At 38.4% G+C, this 24,348-nt stretch overlaps 1 protein-coding gene and 1 pseudogene across 3 annotated transcripts in view; both read left to right on the top strand.

Moving 5' to 3' along the window:
* Nucleotides 1-24,348, top strand: part of PRKD1 (protein kinase D1) — a 346,204-nt gene that overhangs the window by 249,146 nt on the left and 72,710 nt on the right. For 2 of the 3 annotated variants that reach the window (XM_019983643.2, XM_019983644.2), the window contains exons 3-4: nucleotides 7,954-8,085; nucleotides 9,404-9,564. In XM_019983643.2, the coding sequence (XP_019839202.2) occupies nucleotides 7,954-8,085; nucleotides 9,404-9,564 (293 nt within the window). Of the gene's footprint in view, nucleotides 1-5,414; nucleotides 6,176-7,953; nucleotides 8,086-9,403; nucleotides 9,565-24,348 lie in introns of those variants that run through there. The other variant, XM_019983645.2, reaches the window with a different exon arrangement.
* Nucleotides 9,802-24,340, top strand: LOC139178368 (mitochondrial inner membrane m-AAA protease component AFG3L2 pseudogene; annotated as a pseudogene).

Raw genomic sequence — 24,348 nt, 5'->3', positions numbered from 1 at the left:
CACTTATTTTAAAGGTCATAGTTTTATAAAGTTTTTTGATATGAACTAGGGCTAAATTTCTTCATTAACTCTCCTTTAAAACTTCTCCATTCTTATCAGGGCATCTTCTGTTTTTCTTAGCATAATTCCACAAGCCCAACAAGATTCTCTAAGAATATTATGGTAGATGTTTTCATAAGATTATAAATTTATATAACTTGCCAGGGTCAATTGAAAACAGTTCATCTAAAGCCTTTAGATAATCTTTGTTCTCTACCCTAGACTTGTTTCCTTCTTGAGTATATTTGATGTTTCTTCTTCCCTTTGTTTAGTTTGAATATAGATAGTCCACTTCTAGAAAACTATAGTTGAATAATTTGGCTTTTCCTACTTTATTAGCATTAAACTATTTTTCCATAGTTCAGGCCTGTCTCTGCTTCATTCTTTCCACATACAACATACAACTAAAAGACCTTTTCTTCTGTTCCAGCTTTTTAAAAGATTCCACTCTCTCCTGCTGTTGGCGTTCTTAGAGTGGTTCTCACTGGCCTGGCCACTGTTTGCTGTCACCCTGAGGCTGCTGCTCCTTCTGTAGTTAATGCCCTCTCTTGCTTAGTTTGAGCCCATCAGAGTTCCCTGGGAAGTTACATCAGTTTCTCTAGGTACCACCCCCCTCTTCTCCCTAATTAGGGTAACTTGTTATTGTGCTGTCACTCTAGCTTGTGAGACCCTTTTATTCCTCTTGGAGGCATATATGTTTTTTAAGAGTCTCTGGCCACAGACTTATAAAATATTTTCCCAGAACTCTCTGAACTGCCTGATCAGCATAGCTAAATAAATTTTATGATTCTTCCCTTGGCTGCTATAATCTTTGGAATGATATAGTCCCAGCCTCCCAAGTTCCCATCATTGTTCCTCACTAATAATTTTTCGGGTCATATGTGAGTAAAAATTTGAAATGTTCATTTTTCTTTTCCCTCCAGTCATCTAAAAGATACTATTGCAGTGTCTCAACAAGAATTTGTTGAATGCTCTTGTTTCTGGAGAGGTAAAGGACTTTCCCAACTCTAGATGTCTCCAGGTATAACAAAAACATGAACCATGAGATTAACTTGAACAGTGGATGGAGGAAAAGAATATCTGGTACAGCAGTATCTTGGAGAGACTGGGACCAGTGGAGAAGCACAGAGAAATTACCAATCTCAGGGTGTTAGTGTGTGGTATTAGGTAAGTGGAGTAGGGGAGGGGAGGGGAAGTGCACATGCCCAGGCGGAATTTTACCAGTGTCGTCAGATATCCGGGCCACAATAGCATGCAAATGATCTGTTGCAAGCTCTCAGTGACCTATACTATGGACAATGTTGCAGTCACCCTTGCTAACTGTGTTGACACTACACCAAGGATGATGAAGTGTCAAGAACCCACAAAATTATATTTATGGAGAAATATGTAGATAATTTTAAATAAAATCAAGCTATATGAAGTGTTTCCTCTTTTCCTTTATCCTCTTTTCTGCTTTTCAAAATATTCCTCACTCTTGAGATTTCTCTTCAGTGATTCCCTCATTATGGAGCTTTACCTGATAGACCGAGGTGGTCTCAGCTACCTTCTCCTTTGTGTTTTCACCTCTGCATCTTGTATTATGATTATTTATGGGTCTCTCATCCTCATTTTGACTTTGAACCCTCAACATCAGATACCATTCCTTGTTATTTTTCTATTTCCAGTATATACTGTGTGACAATATATGTGTATATATATACACACATTATTATATAGTAGTTTCTAGATACATTAGTAAATCATAATGTTAATCAATTATATGTTTAAACGTATTTGGCCTGCTTGACCTGCATGAATTAAGACACAAAAATGTCTTAATTTTAAGTGGTTGCTTTTAAACTGTCACCACCAAATAGAAGATACAAAGTTGTATTTGGGCTCAATATTAAAAATTTTTTTTCTGAAGATTTGAGATGTTTACAATGCAATAAACTTATTTGTCAATAGTTCTCACACGAATGAACACTCTCAGATGGCAGAGGATTTTGTCCATGACTGGCAGAGGATTACTTATGTATATCTATTATGTGTGTATAGATAGCATATTGAAAAGCAGAGACATTACTTTGCCAACAAAGGTTCATCTAGTCAAGGCTATGGTTTTTCCTGTGGTTATGTATGGATGGGAGAGTTGGACTGTGAAGAAGGCTGAGCGCCGAAGAATTGATGCTTTTGAACTGTGGTGTTGGAGAAGACTCTTGAGAGTCCCTTGGACTGCAAGGAGATCCAACCAGTCCATTCTGAAGGAGATCAGCCCTGGGATTTCTTTGGAAGGAATGATGCTAAAGCTGAAACTCCAGTACTTTGGACACCTCATGCGAAGAGTTGACTCATTGGAAAAGACTGTGATGCTGGGAGGGATTGGGGGCAGGAGGAGAAGGGGATGACAGAGGATGAGATGGCTGGATGGCATCACTGACTCGATGGACGTGAGTCTGAGTGAACTCCGGGAGTTGGTGATGGACAGGGAGGCCTGGCGTGCTGTGATTCATGGGGTCACAAAGAGTCGGACACGACTGAGCGACTGATCTGATCTGATCTGATGGATGAATGACAGGATGTTAAAGTGGATATGGTTTCTTATCCTTTGGATGCATTAAAACTGATGAGTATGTATATTTAACTTGGGGGTGTGGTATTTAGAAGCTATTTTCAATATTCTAGAAGTTAAGAAAAAAACAAATTTATTTACAACAAATCTTAACAGCTTTTAAAGCTTTATAACATTTTGCTTTGGGTCAGACTTACCAATTGAATAACACTGGCTATCACGTAGAAACAAAACTCCAGTTGGCTGTTAATTATGCATCACCTTTGATTTTGTAAAAATTTTAAATCCAGTTGTTGTTACTAACTCCAGTTTGTTTAGAGGGAGGAGGATTTCAAAAAATGAAGAATATGCAGAAAGCATATTAAAAGAATTTTTGATCATCAGTTCAGTTCAGTTGCTCAGTTGTATCCGACTCTTTGTGAACCCCATGAACTGCAGCACACCAGGCCTCCCTGGTCATCACCAACTCCCGGAGGTTACACAGACTCATGTCCATTGAGTTGGCAATGCCATCCAGCCATCTCATCCTCTGTATTCCCTTTCTCCTCCTGCCCTCAATCTTTCCCAGCATCAGGATATTTTCAAATGAGTCAGCTCTTCACATCAGGTGGCCAAAGTATTGGAGTTTCAGCTTCAACATCAGTCCTTCCATCAGTCCGTCCAGACCCAGGACTGATCTCCTTTAGGATGGACTGATTGGATCTCCTTGCAGTCCAAGGGACTCTCAAGAGTCTTCTCCAACACCACAGTTCAAAATCATCAATTCTTCGGTGCTCAGCTTTCTTTATAGTCCAACTCTCACATCTGTACATGACTACAGGAAAAACCATAGCCTTGGCTAGATGGACCTTTGTTGACAAAGTAATGTCTCTGCTTTTTAATATGCTGTCTAGGTTGGTCATAACTTTCCTTCCAAGGAGCAAGCGTCTTTTAATTTCATGGCTGCAATCACAATCTGCAGTGATTTTGGAGCCCCCAAAAATAAAGTCAGCCACTGTTTCCACTGTTTCCCATCTCTTTGCCATGAAATGATGGGACCGGATGCCATGATCTTAGTTTTCTGAATGTTGATCATAAGCTGAATTAATTTCATTCTATATGTTATTTCATGGACTTTTTTACTCAGTATTTTTTTTTTTTTTTTTTTGCAAGTCTGAGGTAAGGATGCATCTTACAATGTGCTTATCGCTCAGTCGTGTCCAAGTTTTGCGACCCCATGGACTGTAGCTCCCGCCAGTCTCCTCTGTCTATGGGGATTCCCCAGGAATCCCCAAGAATACTGGAGTGGGTTGTCATGCCCTCCTCCAGCAGATCTTTACCCAGGTCCCTTCCATTGCAGGCAAATTCTTTACCGTCTGAGCCACCAGGGAAACCTTTAGTGGTGTGTTATATTTTCTTACAGTGTTTCTTTCTTTCTTTCTTTTTTTTTTTTTTGAATCTTTTCCTATTGATTCAGTAAATATGCAGGTAATTTATAATCCACAGAATTTTAATGGTCAGAGAATATGATTATTTTATTCAGAGTTCGTATGGTTCAGGTGTCAGATTGTCTGAATCAAGATCCTGTGTCACCTAGGACAGCTCCTTAATTTTTCTGGGACTCAATTTTCTCATCTGTAAATTGGGGATGATAATACCTACTTCATAAAGTCCTTGTGAAAATTGAATGAGATGATACTTGAAATGTGTTAAGCTTTTCTTCTTATACCTGTTCCAACCTGTCAGTGCCAGAAAGAGTTAATGCTTCTCCCCCGTTGCCAAAATTACCAGTAAGAGAAATTAACTGAAAATCTTGCAAGATGGGACATTATTTTATTTTATTATGCAAATAAATTTGACCTCCAGAGATTATTTATTTTGCTTCAGAAGCTGTACTGCTAACCAAACAGTTTATTCCATTTTTGTGCAACAATTTATAATGAGCCTAAAAAGAAGTACTGATTATCTTAGAGTTTTTGGCTCAATTACCTGTTTCAAATGCTCAATGACTAAGGAAAGCATGTCATTTTCTCCTCTCCTGCACCATGGAGTATAACAATAGACTGTGAATAGAGCAAATCAGAGATACAAATACCAGTATAAGGGGCCCATTGTGTTTAGTGTGTAGCCTGGTCATATGGTTTTAATTTAGGTCACCTGATTGATTGTGACATCCAGACAGATAGCACATTGTCCTCTCTTGGATCCCTAAACACGTTAATATTCCTGTTCTTCTCTGCCCATTTTGCTTCCAAACCTTAAGTGAAATGGAATTACAGCATGCACTTTGTTTTCCTGTGCTAAGTGATTATCTCTGCAGTGCAATTTTGTGATTAGGCAAGATGGCATGCATACACTCAGCTAATGCTGATTTACCCCAGGGTGCAGAAACAGGTAAATTCATAATGAATTGATGTTGTGCTTTGATTTCAAATGCATGTGAAACCTCACCATACTTAGTAGTTTTATTTTAAAAATGTGTTTAATTATTCTAAAATTAAAATTGAACTTTAGAAAATGGCATTTAAACATAAGTCAAGGGTGCTAACTGCTTATGAATGTTAATCCCCTTCAAAAAGTGAAAAAAACAAATGTACCTGACATAAATTGGGTTGGGGGTGTCTTTGAAAATCTTTTTAATTATTTATATTCATTCTGATTAATTCAAAAAATCTGAATGCAGCTAGGTATTAGTATTGTCAGGTACTAAGATTCCTTATTTTGAAAACTACCGTAATTATTTAACTAATTGCTATCATGGTATTGCCACAATTGTTTGGGTGTCATTCAGTGGGAGTAGGGGGTGGAGGGAGAGGCAGGGGAGAAGTGAGGAGTTAATGGTTGGCACAAAATATTTTCTTTAGCTATTTTCTTTGATGTTTTAAAAACAATTTTTGTCCATGATGGTGAGAGACCAATTTTAAGGAGGATTTAGCATTTACAAAATTAGACACATTTTGACCAGATTATAAAAGCAAATTGATTGGTACTCAAACCATACCTTTTACTGATTTACTTAGAATAAGCACTGACTGTAATATTGTGAAACTTGAAGTGAGAAACATAATAATGCAATTTCTCAATCTTATTTCAATTGAGATTCTTTTTGTAAGAAATATTAACATTAATCAGAACTCCTTGTAGGTAATGCTAGAGCAGGTTACTTGGCTACAGTTCTTTGATTAGCTCCTTCTTCCCACACTTTAATCTCCTAGTGTCGTGTCCAGTATACAGTAAGAGTACAATAAACCTTAACCGTATTATCATTCTCATTATCTTTCCATTGAGTAAAAATTGTACGTTTAATAAGTTGATAGTTTATTTCCAGTAATAAAGCACATTAATTTGGAATAAAGTACTTTTATTCAAGATTCACCCATTAAAATTTTTCATCTCCTTTCATGGTTCAGTTACATGTTCTGTGAACCGCCAGTCATATTCTTTCTGATGGAAGTGTTTCACTTTCCTGCATGTTCTATCTTCATTTGCCCTGAGGGATACGATACTCTCAAAGTTGTGCTCCTAGTTTGGACACCTGTCTAGCAGGGGTGAACTGCCTACAGCTTCAGCATTCACTCTGCCACACTTTGCACGCTTAGCAAGGTAAGCACTTCGTGAGTCTTCTCCACAGGCGATTCGTTGGCCCGTACCTGCTGTCCAAGTCACCAGCAGGAAAACTGCAGATACTTGTTTCTCGCACAGTGGGGCTGTTGGATATAACTCTCGGGGTAGAGTTAGGAAAGACAAGATGTAACACAAGAATGATGAAAAGGAGCCTGGACTGGAGACAAAACACTTCCGGATTGTAGTCTTAGTCCTATTTAGTAACTTAGGCCAAACTTTATAGCTTCTTTGAACCTTAAAAAGTTATTTTAAGGTATTTAAATGTTACTATGGAGTTGTAAAAATTTGTTTTTATCTGTCTCCTGCTTATCTGGAAGGCTCTGTAAATATGTCTTACTTATCTTTACATTTTTAAACTGGATTGGTGCCATTGACAGATAACATGGAAAAGGCATTTAATAAGTGTTGAAAAAGCGAGGCAAGAAGACAAACAGGAGGCAGAGAAAGGAAGGCAGAATAGAATCATCTATGTAAGACCTAAGTTTGCCGCAAAATTCTCTTTGCATAAAACCTTACGAAATTAAGTGCACCTGGTCCTCTTCTAAGATTAATGGAAGTTTACACTTCGGGGTTAAGAGAAGTCACCATCAGTCAGACCTTTCTTCTAATGTGTGGGAAACTGAGACTCATGACGATTAAGTGAGGTGTCACTCAGGTAATGGCAAAGCCTCCCCTAGCTCTTCTCAGTCTATGGTCAGCTCTTCCTGGGCTATACTCGACAGCCTCGAGATCAGGCTATGTGTGCAAATAGGTCTAGAAAATACAGCCCCACTCATTCGAATTTGGGAGAAAGGGGTGGCCTTTCACTTTGTATTCTCTGTACCTTTCTATTTCTTGATTTAAGCAACACCAAAAGAAACATATTTTTATAACATAATTAAAAAGTCCTATGGAAAAGTATAATTAAAAATGAATTTCAACACTCTGTATGAATATCATATAGAATAAATAACAATAAACAATAATAAAAATACCCTATAGCATGAATGTGATTTACTAAAGTATATTTTTCAAAGTGAACTGAAGTTCAGCAGTATGTATATTAAATCCCTCTGGCATATTGGTGAAGAGGCTGCTTGTTATTTTTAGGTCAGGGTTTAAATGCTTGGTTATATTGCATAAGAGTTCAAACAACTTTATGTCTCCAAAAGAGGCCGCTTAGATTTCTTGTGTTCCAGTTAGACCCCACCCTTCTACTGTACCTCTCTTCAAGGTCATATTCAAGTATACTTTCTTCTGATCTGTCTAAATAAAATTCATCAAGAGTTTCTTTTCCTTTAATACTTCTGAATACCTCAGGTTCATTTCAAGTAAGAGAAGAAGCAAAGTGTTTTCAAGTAACATCCCCTATCTATAAATCAAGTTGACTTATCCTTTCATTGATTCTTCTAGTGTTTTGGCTATTTTTTAAAACTTTTTATTTTATGTTGGAGTATAGCTGATTAACAACCTTGTGATAGTTTCAGGTGAAAAGCAAACAGACTCAGCCATACATATACAAGTATCCATTTGGCTATTTTTGAAGTGGTCTGAGACCTTAAGAAGCAGGAAGACAAGAAAGAGGTTCCTGTGCCACCACTTATAAAGCTGTGGTTGGGAAGAATGCAGTGGAATGGCTAAAAGTCAGGCAGTGTTGCATCTGTCCTAACTTTGCCGAGAGTTATATACATACTTGCATAGTAGTTATCATGCATACAAATTATCTACAGATCAGGGTGTTCATTCAACTTATTTTTCAATGTTTTTTATTTTTACAGCTTCCGCCACCTTTGAAGACTTTCAAATTCGCCCCCACACTCTCTTTGTTCATTCATACAGAGCTCCAGCTTTCTGTGATCACTGTGGAGAAATGCTGTGGGGGCTGGTGCGTCAAGGCCTTAAATGTGAAGGTAAAGTGATTTCCCTTCCTGGCCCAATGGAATACATGCTGGGGTTACCTGCCTGTGTTGTGACCTTTTCTGCAATTTCTTCTTTCCCTCAGATATCTTCCATGGATCTGGGGAGTGCGTGGATTCTGTTCTGTTCATTTCCTGTCTTCAACATATTAGCTCTGATCTGGGAAACCAGATTCTCCTATCTTTTCCCCTGTATTGTATGGATATGTTTCTCTCTTATAAGGTGTTGATTATTTTGCTAACAGACTAAACATTACAATTTATATCTTAAGCTAGAACTTGGAATAATAAGCATTCAATAAATGTTGAAATGAGCTAAGATTCAGAAGTTTAATCAAACCATCCAAGATCGCTCAGCTTTTAAGTGACCGACTGGAACATGTACCAAGCTTTCCACACCAAGGTCATAGTTGTATCATCTTCTATGGACAGAACTCCTTGAACTACTCAATCCGATTTCTAGAACACCATGATGTATTCTTAAAAACAAATCAGATTATACCCTGATCTTACTATTTAAGAGGTGGAGTAGGGAGGGATAGAGCTGTTTGAATGTTGACCAGAAAACCTAAGCTTTCATGATGAATCCTATAAATAAGGTCACCATAATTTCTGAATTTTTGTTTGTAAAAAGGTAGAAGAAAGTCTACCTAAAGGGTAGGTGTATGAAAATTTGTCTACTGTGTGACACATGGGAGAATTTTGAGGTAAGACTACAATGCGAGAACTATGAACAGTAGAAATGTTGAGAGAAAAACAGTGCTTTCCTAATTATTTACCTGTGGAAGCTAGCATGTGAAATATTTTACATATTTTCTTAATGATTTTACAAGGTGGTAGTTATCCCCATTTTACCAACAGAAAGACTGAGGTGAAGTTAATTGTCCAAGGCCAGGTAGACAAATAAGTTTTGTGGAGTCTTGACTCAAATCAATATAGTTCAGAAGTTATGAGACATTATGATTAATTTTCTCTCACAATAGAACTTATAGCAGCTAAAAATAGGTCATCTCTTTGGAGTTTTGTTCCTGGACCCCTCAAAGACCAAGTCCTTTATGTTAGAAAACATTTTTAAAACTGATAACCAGACTGGTTGCTGAGCTCATCCAATAACATCAGATTTCAAAACCCCGCTTATTGACATATTGAGATGATAAAGCTCAGAAAAACCTTAAGAGAAAATTGAAATTTTCAAACAGCCTGAAGAAAAATGGAAGCAGTACTATTTCTCAAAATTCATAATTTATACCATAGACTCGAGTAGCTTTTAATTTATCATTGAACAAAAGTCATTTTTGCTGTCTCCTTCTAGGATGTGGGCTGAATTACCACAAGAGATGTGCGTTTAAAATCCCCAACAACTGCAGTGGCGTGAGGCGGAGAAGGCTCTCAAATGTCTCCCTTACTGGGCTCAGCACTGTCCGCACAGCATCTGCCGAGCTCTCCACCAGTGCCCTTGATGAGCCCCTTCTGGTATGGCCTCTTTGTTTATCTGTTTCCCAGTTTACATGAGAAATCTGAAGGATGATGTGGTAACAGTGTCAATCCAAGACAGTGTCCTGGGAGGAAGAACACAGCCAGGGTGTTGATGACTGTGTTTCTTCAGGGCCTGTGCTGTAGATTGGTCAGTGCCTCAGCAAATATCCAACAGCTTTGAGTTTGCTCTTATCTGTGAGCTTAGAGCAGTTTTAAAATCTGTGAGGTTTCATCATGGTCATGGAGCCAGAGCAGCACAAGCTAATGTGTGAATGTTGCAAAACATAGTTTGTCAAAATTTGGAAACCAGAGATAAAAGATGTTCTTCTCTGAAGATTATTAGAGTACTTTGTGGTATAGCTGACTGTTTATTGTGGGAGAAAATTTGCAATTTTCTCTGAAAAGATGAAGGTATTTACTTGTTTGGCATTAATGGCATATGTGCCAATGTATTGTCACAGTCACACTGATTGACAAATGTCATGAGAAAAACAGCACGTAGTACTTTAAATATTCCCATAAATATCTGTGGCTATGACTTAAATATTTTCTTTAAGAAAGTTAAATTTTGATTTTCCAGACACTCAAAGCAAAGCAAAAATTGTGATAATTATGTGCAACGTTTAAAATAAGAACTTTTTTTTCTGAAATAAGCTAACGGTGTGAGCTTAGAAATCCTACGTTTACTTGCTCTGACAGTAGATATTACAAAAAAAACATTTTATAATCTAATTAGTGTATCAATTAAAGAGAAAAAATAAAAATTATGAAACATTTAGGTTAAATATAATCCATGGAGTGGAGAGGGGTAATGCATTTTGAAACCATCTCTACAAAGGTCATATTAATTAATTTATTGTTTGGAAACTATTTTATTGTGATCTTTATATCACTTAAATTTTGTTATAGCATAAACTAGATTATCTAAGTCAAATGAATGCTTATTTCGATAAATAGGAAAAGTCCATACTCTGTTACTATGACTTTTTTGGGAGGAGTTTCTTGTATTTTCATGAAGTGAACCTGTTAGGGTAAGGCAGGCAGTAAATCCCATCAGTAGCTAGTAGAATATATTATATTCTGGTGACTCTTCAGAATACATGTGTGTGATTATATATTATTCTAGAAAGTTGTATTAGAATTAGTGATACTCTTACTGAAAGGTGCTTAAGTCAAATTCTATTTACTTTTTCAAATAATTCTCATATTATCTTTCCAACTCTGAAGTTTCTTGATTTCATTTGAATTTTTGTAAGTATTGATTTTATAAGTTAGCGGTTATTCTTGCTTCAGGATAGACGCTTTTAAACAAGTTTAAGAAACAGAATTGTAAATCAGTTTGTATTGTTTTGAGTTTTACCAGGAAAAGATTTTTAAAAATTAGTTAACATTTCATAAGGTTAAACTCTAAAGTTATTCATCATTAGAATAGACTAGAATCTAGATAATTAATGCTGAATATGTTTCTTTTAAAGCTATCTCAGTTTTTAATAATATATACATATATGCACATATATATGTGTATATATACATCCAAAGATCATATATATATCATTTAGAGTTTATAAATATGAATTAAATTATTATATGCTTGCATATGTATAATTTATATACAAATTTAATTTAGATTACCAAAGTCTTTAAGCAGGTTTTTGTGTTTTTCACCCAGATCATTTAATTGCTTTAATTGCTTTATTTAATCAAATTACTTAATTATTTAATTGTTCAAATTACTTGATTATAAACTATATTGTACACCAGGTGTCAAATTCATTAGTGATTTATTACTGAATGAAAATTTTATCATAAATGCTTAAAAATATGTTTGAAAAATGCATTTTAAAAATGAGATTTTCAACTATATTTGCCAAGAATGCTTATAAAAGTTTGATCTAATAAGATATTTATGAGGTGGGAAAATTTGGGGCCACAAGATACTTTGAAAAGTATTACATAAACTTTCATAACCTTGTGTAAAATGCTTTTCAGGTAATCTTTAAATGAAAAATGCCTGTGGGAATAGTGTGTGTGACATACCGGCTCTCAAATGTGTGTTTTACATCATCATAGCCCTTTGTGTCCCTGACGGGTGCCTGTGTGTCTCTCTTTGCTTACTCGGAGTACAGCAAATATGTCTCTTTTCATCTCTGGACAAAACACCTAAGACCAGTAACTATAGTTTAAAAGTTATAGTGAATGCCTGCTGCTGCTGCTGCTGCTGCTAAGTCGCTTCAGTCGTGTCCGACTCTGTGCGACCCCATAGACAGCAGCCCACCAGGCTCCCCCGTCCCTGGGATTCTCCAGGCAAGAACACTGGAGTGGGTTGCCATTTCCTCCTCCAGTGCATGAAAGTGAAAAGTGAAAGTGAACTCACTCAGTCGTGCCCGACTCTTAGCAACCCCATGGACTGCAGCCCACCAGTCTCCTCCGTCCATGGGATTTTCCAGGCAAGAGTACTGGAGTGGGGTGCCATTGCCTTCTCTGTGAATGCCTAGACAAAGATAATATTATGGTAATGATTTAGAATATTTTAGTCCCATATACAGTAAAGAATATTTCCCACTTCTGAAAAGAGTAACGGCCTGTATAAAGGTGGCGTCGCTAACTAATGCCACTAGACCACCCGTGCTGCATGTCTGCCGTCAGTATGGATTTTGTCCCAAATGTAAGAAAATGACTTTCTCTTCCACAATAGATTCCTTGTTTTTACCTTAAAAATCATCACTTCACATACAAATTAAAATATTGCTAATCCTATTAATTTACCCATTTCTGGCAATTATGTTGAACTTGGATTTCTATAGTGCTGCTAAAATAGAAAGAAAAGTATAACAATATAGATCTTCAGTTCAGTTCAGTCGCTCAGTTGTGTCCGACTCTTTGCGACCCCATGAATCGCAGCACGCCAGGCCTCCCTGTCGATCACCAACTCCCGGAGTTCACTCAGACTCACATCCATCAAGTCAGTGATGCCATCCAGCCATCTCATCCTCTGTCGTCCCCTTCTCCTCCTGCCCCCAATCCCTCCCAGAATCAGGGTCTTTTCCAATGAGTCAACTCTTCGCATGAGGTGTCCAAAGTACTGGAGTTTCAGCTTTAGCATCATTCCTTCCAAAGAAATCCCAGGGCTGATCTCCTTCAGAATGGACTGGTTGGATCTCCTTGCAGTCCAAGGAACTCTCAAGAGTCTTCTCCAACACCACAGTTCAAAAGCATCAATTCTTTGGTGCTCAGCCTTCTTCACAGTCCAACTCTCACATCCATACATGACCACAGGTCTGAGTTCTTGGAGATGTTTGTTGGTGTGGGTCCAGCTAGAGTCCATGACTTATTCACCCTTGCTCGGAAGAACGCCCCTTGCATCCTCTTCATCGATGAAATAGATGCGGTGGGAAGGAAGAGAGGGAGGGGCAACTTCGGCGGGCAGAGTGAGCAGGAGAACACGCTCAACCAGCTGCTTGTGGAGATGGACGGATTCAACACAACCACCAATGTGGTCATCTTCGAGGGCACCAACCGACCGGATATCGTAGACCCAGCTCTGGTGAGGCCGGCCCGCTTCGACAGGCAGATCTTCTTTGTTTCTCAAGGACCGCTGGACATTAAGGTGAAGAGCTTCTATTTTCAAAGTTCACCCCCAACCTCTGAAGCTGGATAGCGCCCTGGAAAAGGAGAAGCTGGCGAGGAAATCGCATCATTGACCCCGGGGTTTTCAGGAGCCGATGTTGCCAACGTGTGCAACGGAGCTGCTTTGATCGCCGTGAGACACCTTTCAGATTCCATAAACCAGAAACACTTTGAACAAGCAATTGAACGAGTGATTGGCAGCTTAGAGAAGAAAACGCAGGTCCTACAGCCCGAGGAGAAGAAGACAGTGGCATACCACGAGGCAGGCCACGTAGTTGCCGATTGGTACCTGGAGCACGCAGACCCCCTCTTGAAGGTGTCCATCATCCCATGAGGCAAAGGGCTGGGCTACGCTCAGTACCTGCCCCGGGAGCAGTACCTCTTCACCCGGCAGCAGCTCCTAGACCGCATGTGCATGACCCTGGGCGGCCGCGTGGCCGAGGAGATCTTCTTTGGCAGGATCACTACCAGCGCCCAGGACGACTTTGCGCAAAGGGACCCAGAGTGCCTACTCCCAGATTGTTCAGTTTGGCATGAACGAGAAGGTCGGGCAGATCTCCTTTGACCTCCCACGTCAGGGGGATGTGGTGTTGGAGAAGCCTTACAGCGAGGCTACTGCCAGACTCATAGATGATGAAGTACGAATCCTTATCAATGATGCTTACAAGAGGACAGTAGCCCTCCTCACAGAGAAGAAAGCTGATGTGGAGAAGGTTGCTCTGCTGTTGTTAGAAAAAGAAGTGTTAGACAAGAACCACATGGTGGAACTTCTGGGCCCCAGGCCATTTGCAGAGAAGTCTATATACGAGGAGTTTGTGGAAGGCACCGGCAGCTTGGACGAGGACACCTCACTCCCCGAGGGCCTGAAGGACTGAAACAGGGAGCGTGAGGGCTCGGAGGAGCCCGCGGGAGAGAAGGTGACCAGCCTGGTCCAGGGCGCCGGCCCTGCATAGCTCCTGGTGCTGCACCCTCAGAGCCGCCTCAAGGGCACGGCGGGAAGGGGTGCTTCGTCCTTGGCCTCGGAGGTCACAGGGGCGGGAGTGTGTCCCCAGCCTCCAGTCTCCTGTGCCCTCACATGGGGGTGTGCTCACCATCACCCGCCCGTCACTCCCACCTCCCTCAGAGTCTCCCTCTGTGATGGGCTATGAAATTAAAGAGTATTTCTATTTGATTTAATATTTTAAAGTAGGAACCCAAGCTACATGCTGCTGTTCTGTGATGGAGTGGTTTTCTAGGAGAGCTGTGTAACATATTTAAAAATAAGAATGTACTGTGTAAATACGGCTTCCTTATGTCACAAATAAAGTGCAAATGCTGCGTTTTTCCTTCTGAAAAAAAAAAAAGGAAAAACCATAGCCTTGACTAGACGGACCTTTGTTGGCAAAGTAATGTCTTCTGCTTTTTAATATGCTGTCTAGGTTGTTCATAACTTTCCTTCCAAGGAGCAAGCGTCTTTTAATTTTATGGCTGCAGTCACCATCTGCAGTGATTTTGGAGCCCCCAAAAATAAAAGTCTGACACTGTTTCCACTGTTTCCCCATCTATTTCCCATGAAGTGATGTGACCGGATGCCATGATCTTCGTTTTCTGAATGTTGAGTTTTAAGCCAACTTTTTCACTCTCCACTTTCACTTTCATCAAGAGGCTTTTTAGTTCTTCTTCACTTTCTGCCATAAGGGTGGTATCATCTGCATATCTCAGGTTATTGATATTTCTCCCGGCAATCTTGATTCCAGCTTGTGCTTCTTCCAGCCCAGCGTTTCTCATGATGTACTCTGCATATAAGTGAAATAAGCAGGGTGACAATATACAGCCTTGACGTACTCCTTTTCCTGTTTGGAACCAGTCTGTTGTTCCATGTCCAGTTCTAACTGTTGCTTCCTGACCTGCATACAGATTTCTCAAGAGGCAGGTCAAGTGGTCTGGTATTCCCATCTCTTTCAGAATTTTCCATAGTTTATTGTGATCCACACAGTCAAAGGCTTTGGCATAGTCAATAAAGCAGAAATAGATGTTTTTCTGGAACTCTCTTGCTTTTTCCATGATCCAGCAGCAATTGTTGGCAATTTGATCTCTGGTTCCTCTGCCTTTTCTAAAACCAGCTTGAACATCAGGAAGTTCACGGTTCACATATTGCTGAAGCCTGGCTTGGAGAATTTTGAGCGTTACTTTACTAGCATGTGAGATGAGTGCAATTGTGCGTTAGTTTGAGCATTCTTTGGCATTGCCTTTCTTTGGGATCAGAATGAAAACTGACCTTTTCCAGTCCTGTGGCCACTGCTGAGTTGTCCAAATTTGCTGGCATATTGAGTGCAGCACTTTCACAGCATCATCTTTCAGGATTTGAAATAGCTCAACTGGAATTCCATCACCTCCACTAGCTTTGTTCATAGTGATGCTTTCTAAGGCCCACTTGACTTCACATTCTAGGATATCTGTCTCTAGGTCAGTGATCACATCATCGTGATTATCTTGGTCATGAAGATCTTTTTTGTACAGTTATTCTGTGTATTCTTGCCACCTCTTCTTAATATCTTCTGCTTCTGTTAGGTCCATACCATTTCTGTCCTTTATTGAGCCCACCTTTTCATGAAATGTTCCCTTGGTATCTCTAATCTTCTTGAAGAGATCTCTAGTCTTTCCCATTCTGTTGTTTTCCTCTATTTCTTTGCATTGATTGCTGAGGAAGGCTTTCTTATCTCTTCTTGCTATTCTTTGGAACTCTGCATTCAGATGCTTGTATCTTTCCTTTTCTCCTTTGCTTTTCGCTTCTCTTCTTTTCACAGCTATTTGTAAGGCCTCCCCAGACAGCCATTTTACTTTTTTGTATTTCTTTTCCATGGGGATGGTCTTAATCCCTGTCTCCTGTACAATGTCACAAACCTCCGTCCATAGTTCATCAGGCACTCTTATCTATCAGATCTAGGCCCTTAAATCTATTTCTCACTTCCACTGTATAATCATAAGGGATTTGATTTAGGTCATACCCAAATGGTCTAGTGGTTTTCCCTACTTTCTTCAATTTAAGTCTGAATCTGGCAATAAGGAGTTCATGATCTGAGCCACAGTCAGCTCCCGGTCTTGTTTTTGTTGACTGTATAGAGCTTCTCCATCTTTGGTTGCAAAGAACATAATCAGTCTGATTTCGGTATTGACTATCTGGTGATGTCCATGTGTAGAGTCTTCTCTTGTGTTGTTGGAAGAGGGTGTTTGCTATGACCAGTGCATTTTCTTGGCAAAACTCTATTAGTCTTTGCCCTGCTTCATTCTGTATTCCAAGGCCAAATTTGCCTGATACTCCAGGTGTTGCTTGACTTCCTATTTTTGCATTCCAGTCCCCTATAATGAAAAGGACATCTTTTTTGGGTGTTAGTTCTAAAAGGTCTTGTAGGTCTTCATAGAACTGTTCAACTTCAGCTTCTTCAGCGTTGTCATCAACTTTGACAGTAAACTGTATCCATTATTCTAGCTATGATGTAGTCCATTTTTAAGAAAATCCAAAATGTAGATAATTAATGGCTTAATATCTCTGCAAGAGTGTATATCTTTTTGTACATCATCACTTGTGTTAGAAGGAAACAAGAAAAACTCAGTAGGTACTTAAGAGGGCACACTAATATGTTTTTCATTATGTATAAGTAAACTTATTAAGACTAAATCAGTTTTATAAACTTTTAGACAGTTGCAGAAGGGAAGTCAAGATTCAGTCAGTTCAGTCGCTCAGTCATGTCCGACTCTTTGCAACCCCATGGACTACAGCACGCCAGGCTTCCCTGTCCATCACCAACTTCTGGAGCCTACTCAAACTCATGTGCATTGCGTTGGTGATGCCATCCAACCACCTGTCCTCTGTTGTCCCCTTTTCCTCCTGCCTTCAATCTTTCCCAGCATCAGGGTCTTTTCAGATGAGTCAGCTCTTCGCATCAGGTGGCCAAAGTATTGGAATTTCAACTTGAGTATCAGTACTTCCAATGAATATTCAGGACTGATTTCCTTTAGGAAGGACTGGTTGGATCTCCTTGCAGTCCAAGGGATTCTCAAGAGTCTTCTCCAACACCACTGTTCAAAAGCGTCAGTTCTTCGGTACTCAGCTTTCTTCACAGTCCAGCTCTCACATCCATACATAACCACAGGAAAAACCATAGCCTGGACTAGACGGACCTTTGTTGACAAGCTAATGTGCTTTTTAATATGCTGTCTAGGTTGGTCATAGCTTTTCTTCCAAGGAGCAAAAGTCTTTGAATTTTATGGCTCAGTCACCATCTGCAGTGATTTTGGAGCCTCCCAAAATAGTCTCTCACAGTTTCTATTGTTTCCCCATGTATTTGCCATGAAGTGATGGGACCGGATCTTAGTTTTCTGCATGTTGAGTTTTAAACCAACTTTTTCACTCTCCTCTTTCACTTTCATCAAGAGGCTCTTTAGTTCTTCTTTTCTTTCTGCCATAAGGGTGGTGTCATTTGCCTATCTGAGGTTATTGATATTTTTCCTAGCAATCTTGACTCCAGCTTAAATGATCCAATTAGTTTATTTGTGACTTACACATCATTTTTTAAAAAGTTACAGATGTTTGTGTGGTATTACGGAAAAGTTAAAGAAAGTCATTTATTTGAAATCATGTTACGCAAGGCTTAGACTTAGGCAAAAAGTTAATAATTTGCTCCAGAAGTTTTGCTCCTAGCTATGAAAAAGCTTGTATCAATCAACTCTCCTATAAGGGACAATTATAAAAGCTGAATAAAGTATAACAGAACATAATAAAACAACATTTAAAGGTACCCAAGAACAACCAAGACTGTTAGGATTTGAGGGACCAATGCACCAGACAGCGCCCCCAAGCTAAGAAGTACCTGGCTCAGAATGTCAGTAGTGTGGAGTTTGAGAACCCCTGATGTAGAACAAAGCTGGAGAATTCCCAGACATACCAGCATTAAGTCATAGTTAAAACAATGTGGTGTTACACAAGATTAAGTATAAAGACAATGTGGTATTACACAGGAGCAGAAAAATATTAATAAACCAGTGAACCAGAACAGGAGGAGTCCAGAAGCTATGTGCATGTACAGACCAACTAAGTTTTGACAATTATACCTCTGCTGTGAGAAAAAGATTTTTTCCAACAAGTATTTCTGTATATGTATGTGGGAAATATGAATCGTGACCTTACCTTATACCACATGAAAATAACTTCTAGGCAGATTAGAAGCTTCTAGGAAATAACATAGAAGAATATCTACAAGAATTTGAGTCATGAGAAACTTTTAAAAATAGGACTCAAACACAGACAAAGGGAAAAAACTGATAAAGGCACCATTAAAAGTAACAAATTGTTTTCAGTGAAATATACCATTAAAGATGTGGAAAAGCAAATCATAAAAGAAGACATTTTCAATATATATAATATGTGTGTGTATATATATATATATCTTATAAAAGACTCATATCCAAATGTATGAAGACCATCTGTGAAACTTCAGAAGACAGACAACCTTATTTAAGATATAAGCAAAGTACTTGAACAGCACTTTACAAAAGAAGACAGCTGATAAGCATTGAAAATATATTTTGCATCATTCATTGTCAAACAGTCTAAAGTTAATCTACAGTAAAATATCTCTACACCAGGGGTTCTCTGGTAGCTCAGCTGGTAAAGAATCTACCTGCAATGCAGGAGACACTGGTTTGATTCCTGAATTGGGAAGATCCCCTGGAGAAGGGATAGGCTACCCACTCCAGTATTCATGGGCTTCCCTGGTGGCTCAGATGGTAAAGAATCTGTAAAGAATCCGCCTGCAATGCGGGAGACCTGGGCTCAGTCCCTGGGTTGAAAAGATCCCCTGAAGGAGGGTACAGCAGCCCTCTCCAGTATTCTCGCCTGGAGAATCCCCATGAACAGAGGAACCTGGCGGTCTACAATCCAAGGGATTGCAAAGAGTCAGACACAACTGTCTAAGCACAGCACGGAGTACCTAACATTGGGAGAAAACAACTGATCGTAACAAGCATTGTTGAAGATATTGAACAACTGGAACTCACATACACTACTAATGGAGATATAATTTCGTTTAACAACTTTGGCATTCTGGTTGGCAATTATCTTCTAAAGCTGAATATATACATATTATGTGACTCAGCAGTTTTACTCCCAGGTATATGTTTACCGGAAATGTGTATAGACATACATGGAAAGATATATGCAAGCATTTAAAAATCTTTTTAGACTTCACTTTTTAAAGCAGCTTTAGGTTCATGGCAAAATCAAAAGGAAGGCATAAAGAGTTCCCATATACCCCCACATTTTATCATAGCCCCCATACATGCAAAGCTCCCACACATTATCACCATCACTCAACAGAGTGGTACTTGTGCTAATACTGATGAACATACATTGATACATCATAATCACACAAAGTTCACGGTTTGCTTTAGTTCATTCATGGTGTTATACATTCTGTGGATCTGGACAAATGTATAATGACATTTACTCATCATCATGGTATCATATAGAATATTTTCACTGCCCTAAAAAGTCCTCTTAGCTCTATCTATTCTTCCTTCATCCCCTCCACCTAACCCCTACAATTAATGATTTTTTTTTCACTGTCTTTGTGGTTTTGGCTTTTTTAAAACATCATATAGTTGAAATCATACAGTACGTACCCTTTCCACTTTGGCTTCTTTCACTTAGTAGGACATATTTAAGTATCTTCTGTGTCTTTTCATGTCTTGACAGCTCACTTAATTTTAATGTGGAATAAGTTATTATTCCACTGTTGTGCTGTCCAGAGTTGTCCCTATTTATCCATTCACCTAACAAAGGACATCTTGGTTGCTTCGACATGTTGGCAGTTATGAGTAAGGATACTATAAGCATCGTGCATAGGTTTTTGTGTAAACATAACTTTTCAGCTCTTCTAGGTAAGTATCACAGAGCATATTTGCCAGATCATATGGTAAGTTTTATCAGAAACTGCCAGTCTTCTAGCTAGTTGCACCATTTTGCATTCCCACCAACAATGAATGAGAATCCTATTGCCGTACATCTTTGCCAGCATTTGGTGTCGTTGCTCTGGATTTCACATTCTGAGAGGTGTGTTGTAGTGGTTTCTTGTTGTTTTAACTGGCATTTTCTTGATGACATATTACAATATGAAACTTTTTTCATATGCTTACTTGCCATCTGTATATCTTCTTTGGTAAAGTGTTTATTAAGGTCTTTGGCCCAGTTTTAAATTGGGTTGTTTTCTTATTGTAGAATTTTAAGAGTCCTTTGTATATTTTGGGTAACAGTCTTTATTAGATGTGTTTTTTGCTAATATTGCACAAACGTTTTATCCTAGTCTGTGACTTGTCTTCTGATTCTCTTGACATTGTCTTCTGCAGAGCAGAAGTTTTTCATTTTAATGAAGTCGGGCTTATCTTTCATGGATTGTCTCTTTGGTTATATATTTTAGAAGGCATCACCATATCCAGGGTTACCTAGGTTTTATTTTATACTATCTTGCTGTCTTCTGTGATTTTTATAGTGTTGTGTTTTACATTTAGGTCTGTGATTCATGTAGAATTAAAATTACTTAAATTAATTCACTTCTCATATCCAAGTACTAACCAGGCCCAACCCTGCTTAGCTTGTGAGATAAGACAAGGCCGGACACAGTCTGGGTGGAATGGGCATAGACAAATTAATTCACTTCTTAATTTAAGTTAATTAATTTAATTATGTAATGTTTGTGTCTAAATTCGTTTGTTTATATGTGAGCCACCAGTACCATTTATTGAAGAGACCATCTTTTCTCCATTTTATTGCCTTTGATCCTTTGTCAAAGGTGAATTGACTGTATTTATGGGAACCTGTTTGGGGACTCAGTATTCTGATTCATTGATCTACTTGTCATTCTTACACCACACTGTATTGATTATTATAACTTTATAGTAACTCTTGAAGTTGAATAGTATCGGTCCTTTAACTTTGTTGTTCTCTTCAGTATGGCATTGGCTATACTCCGTCTTTTGCTTCTCCAGATAAAATGTAGAATCACTTTCTTAATATCCATAAAATAATTTGCTGCAATTTTTATTGGGATTGCATTGAATTTATTGGTGAAGTTGAGAATAACTGAGGAATTGACAGTATTGAGTCTTCCTAAATGTGAATGTGGGATATCTCTATTATTTAGCTCTATGATGTCACTCATCAAAGTTTTGTATTTTTCCTCTTATAAATCTTATTCATATTTTTTACATGGATACCTAACGATTTCATCTTGTGGGGCAGGGGAGTGGTGTCAATGTGAATCCTACTGTTACAAGCATGTTTTTAGCATTTTTATTGATCAGAGCTAAAAGCTAGAAACACGTAAATAATGGTAGAGTCATACAATGGGATAGTAGTATATACCAATACAGCAATAGAATTGAGGAACTCTTGATTCCTTCAGCACCATAAATGAATCTCACAAAATAATATTTGGGGAAAAAATGGACACAAAGGTTATATGGTTATGAATCCAGTGTCTGAAGTTATGATCAATAAAGACTAAAAGGGATCAGGAGAGAACCATTCTGGATGCTGGAAATATTCTGTGTCTTGATCTGCGGAGAGGTCCATGCTTTTATGTTCATTGAGAGGTACACCTAGAATTTTCTGTACTTTATGCCATAAAAATTGTACCTCAGTAAAGATATTTTTAAATGACAATAGTGAGTACGTATCCTAATAGAAAGTTACAAAGTCACTACGATTCTTCATCCCAACTCATGTGAGAAAAGAATGAAATGTTGTATCAGAATAATTAATAATTAAATTTAACTCTGAGACTCCTGTCAATCAAGTTAAAGTTATAGAAATTGCATTGTTCAGTCACAAAAATCATAAATTCTCTGAGTGGTAAATGAAAGTAATATGCCACAACATCCTAATATATATAGTATTCATTTACATAGTAAACATTTTCTATAGTAGTCTTCACCACAGATATAAAACTGTTATTCATATGATCTGCCTTCGAGGAGGAAACAAAAATAAAAACAAAGCTCTAGTAAAATATTCCAACCACCTTCAGAAAGAACAGGTGGTTCTCTTTTTCTTGGTGACCTATGGACATTTCTGGTGATTCTAATTTGATAGCGAGGGAGAAATACAGAGGTGTGTGATTCCCCAAATTTTTTTCTTTAAGATAATGGTGCTATAAAATACTATCCAAAAACTCATTCTCCTAGGCAGATAAGATTAGGAAATGCTTTTTTGTCCATCCAAGTACTGGCATTCACAGTATTCATTGAGTATAGTTATGGTTCACAGAAGTCCTACAATAATGAAATCAGTGCTCCTAAACTTACTCAAATATGGAATCCCCTTTTCTCACAAACCCCGGAAATACCTAATGGGAAAAAATACTCTTTTAGACATGGCAACTTAAAGGAGTAAGTCAATGCATGTTGCCTAGTCCATCTTCAAGTACCGAGCACTGAACCAGCAGTAAGCTAGAGTTGAATTCTGATGATAGCCCAGCATAAAGACATTCAGAGCTACACTGGAAGAAAATCCTGTGCTTTGGATATGAAATATGTTGATGACAAGGATCATATCTTATTTTAGAAATTGAGGAAATTTGATTGGCTTCTCTCAAAGAGAAAGTTTTGCCTCTGTGTAAAAATGTTCCATAAAAGTACATTGAAACAGTTATATAATTTCTCCTCCAAAATCATGTTTGCTGCTGCTGTGTCACTTCATTCATGTCCAACTCTGTGCGACCCCATAGAGGGCAGCCCACCAGGCTCTGCTGTCCCTGGGATTCTCCAGGCAAGAACACCGGAGTGGGTTGCCATTTCCTTCTCCAATGCATGAAAGTGAAAAGTGAAAGTGAAGTCGCTCAGTCGTGTCTGACTCTTAGCGACCCCATGGACTGCAGCCTACCAGGCTCCTCCATCCATGGGATTTTCCAGGCAAGAGTACTGGAGTAGGGTGCCATTGCCTTCTCCGAAAATCATGTTTGGATCTGGCCAAATGAGCCGTTGTTGTCCCTGAGTTGTGCTCATGCTTCATGTTAATCCAGTAATCTAACACAGGTATTACTGAGTAACAGTTAATCTTAGCAGAACCTCAGTGTGAATATACATCACTTTCCAAAGTCTCTGACAAAATGGTTTAGCAGTAGATTGCTTAGAATACTTAGGGATTGAGAGAAGAAATACTGGGATTTTTCTCAAAGTGTAATGATTTATTCCATACCAGAAATATTACTGATTTCAAAACACAGTCGTGCATTTTTTGTTTAAGAAAGTCAACTATTTTTAGTTTAGATTTGATTTCTAGTTATCAAATAGAGGTGACCCCCAAAGCTTGAGGAAACAGAGATGAAAAAAAGTGTATTCAGCATAAATTATCAGATACTTGTTTACTTAACTAAAATGTTTTTTTCATGGATATTCCTCCTCTTAAATTTTTTTTAATAACCTTTCAACTTTTGAAAGTATATTTCAAAGTATATTTCAAGTATATTTCAAACTTGGATGAAATCAGACAGGAAAGCAATGCTACGCATCAAGGACTCTAAAATGAGCAAAGAATACACCACAGACATATTTCTCTCATTAAAACTCTAAGCCTATATTGGACTTCCCAGGTTTGTACAGCACTGACTGATACTGATTATTCATCAGCTTATTCCTGCCTGAAGGCAGATAACAACTGTGTCACGTTTGATTACTTGGATGACCTTTTCCTTTCTTTTCCCATTGAGAGGATGAATTACGGTGAAGAAGATCTCATCTTTCATTTAAAGGTCAAAATGCTTCGTTCTGTCTCTGATTCATTTTCAACAAGGTGAATGAACTGTCTCTCATCACTGACACTGATATGTAGATATTTTTTTCACCTCTACCAGCGCAAAACTATAAACTCTGTTTTTGCCATCTTAAAGTCTCCACTCCCATTTAAATATTAAAAAGTAATTTCTAACCCAGATGTTTCTGTTCCACAAAGACTGATGAGTATCACATTTTGCTTTTTGTTGAAAACAGATCTATTATTTGCTAATAATATTGTTGAGCAACATGCATTGCTTTATTCTAATAACATGGTTCTCTTATCTTTTTCCTTCCTTTATTCTGCACCGTTGTCTGCTTTTTGCTTTTTACAACTTCATGTTTCAG

The sequence above is a fragment of the Bos indicus genome, chromosome 21, assembly GCF_029378745.1.
Source record: "Bos indicus isolate NIAB-ARS_2022 breed Sahiwal x Tharparkar chromosome 21, NIAB-ARS_B.indTharparkar_mat_pri_1.0, whole genome shotgun sequence".
Taxonomy (NCBI): Eukaryota; Metazoa; Chordata; class Mammalia; order Artiodactyla; family Bovidae; genus Bos; species Bos indicus.
This window is presented reverse-complemented; position numbering and strand designations above follow the sequence as displayed.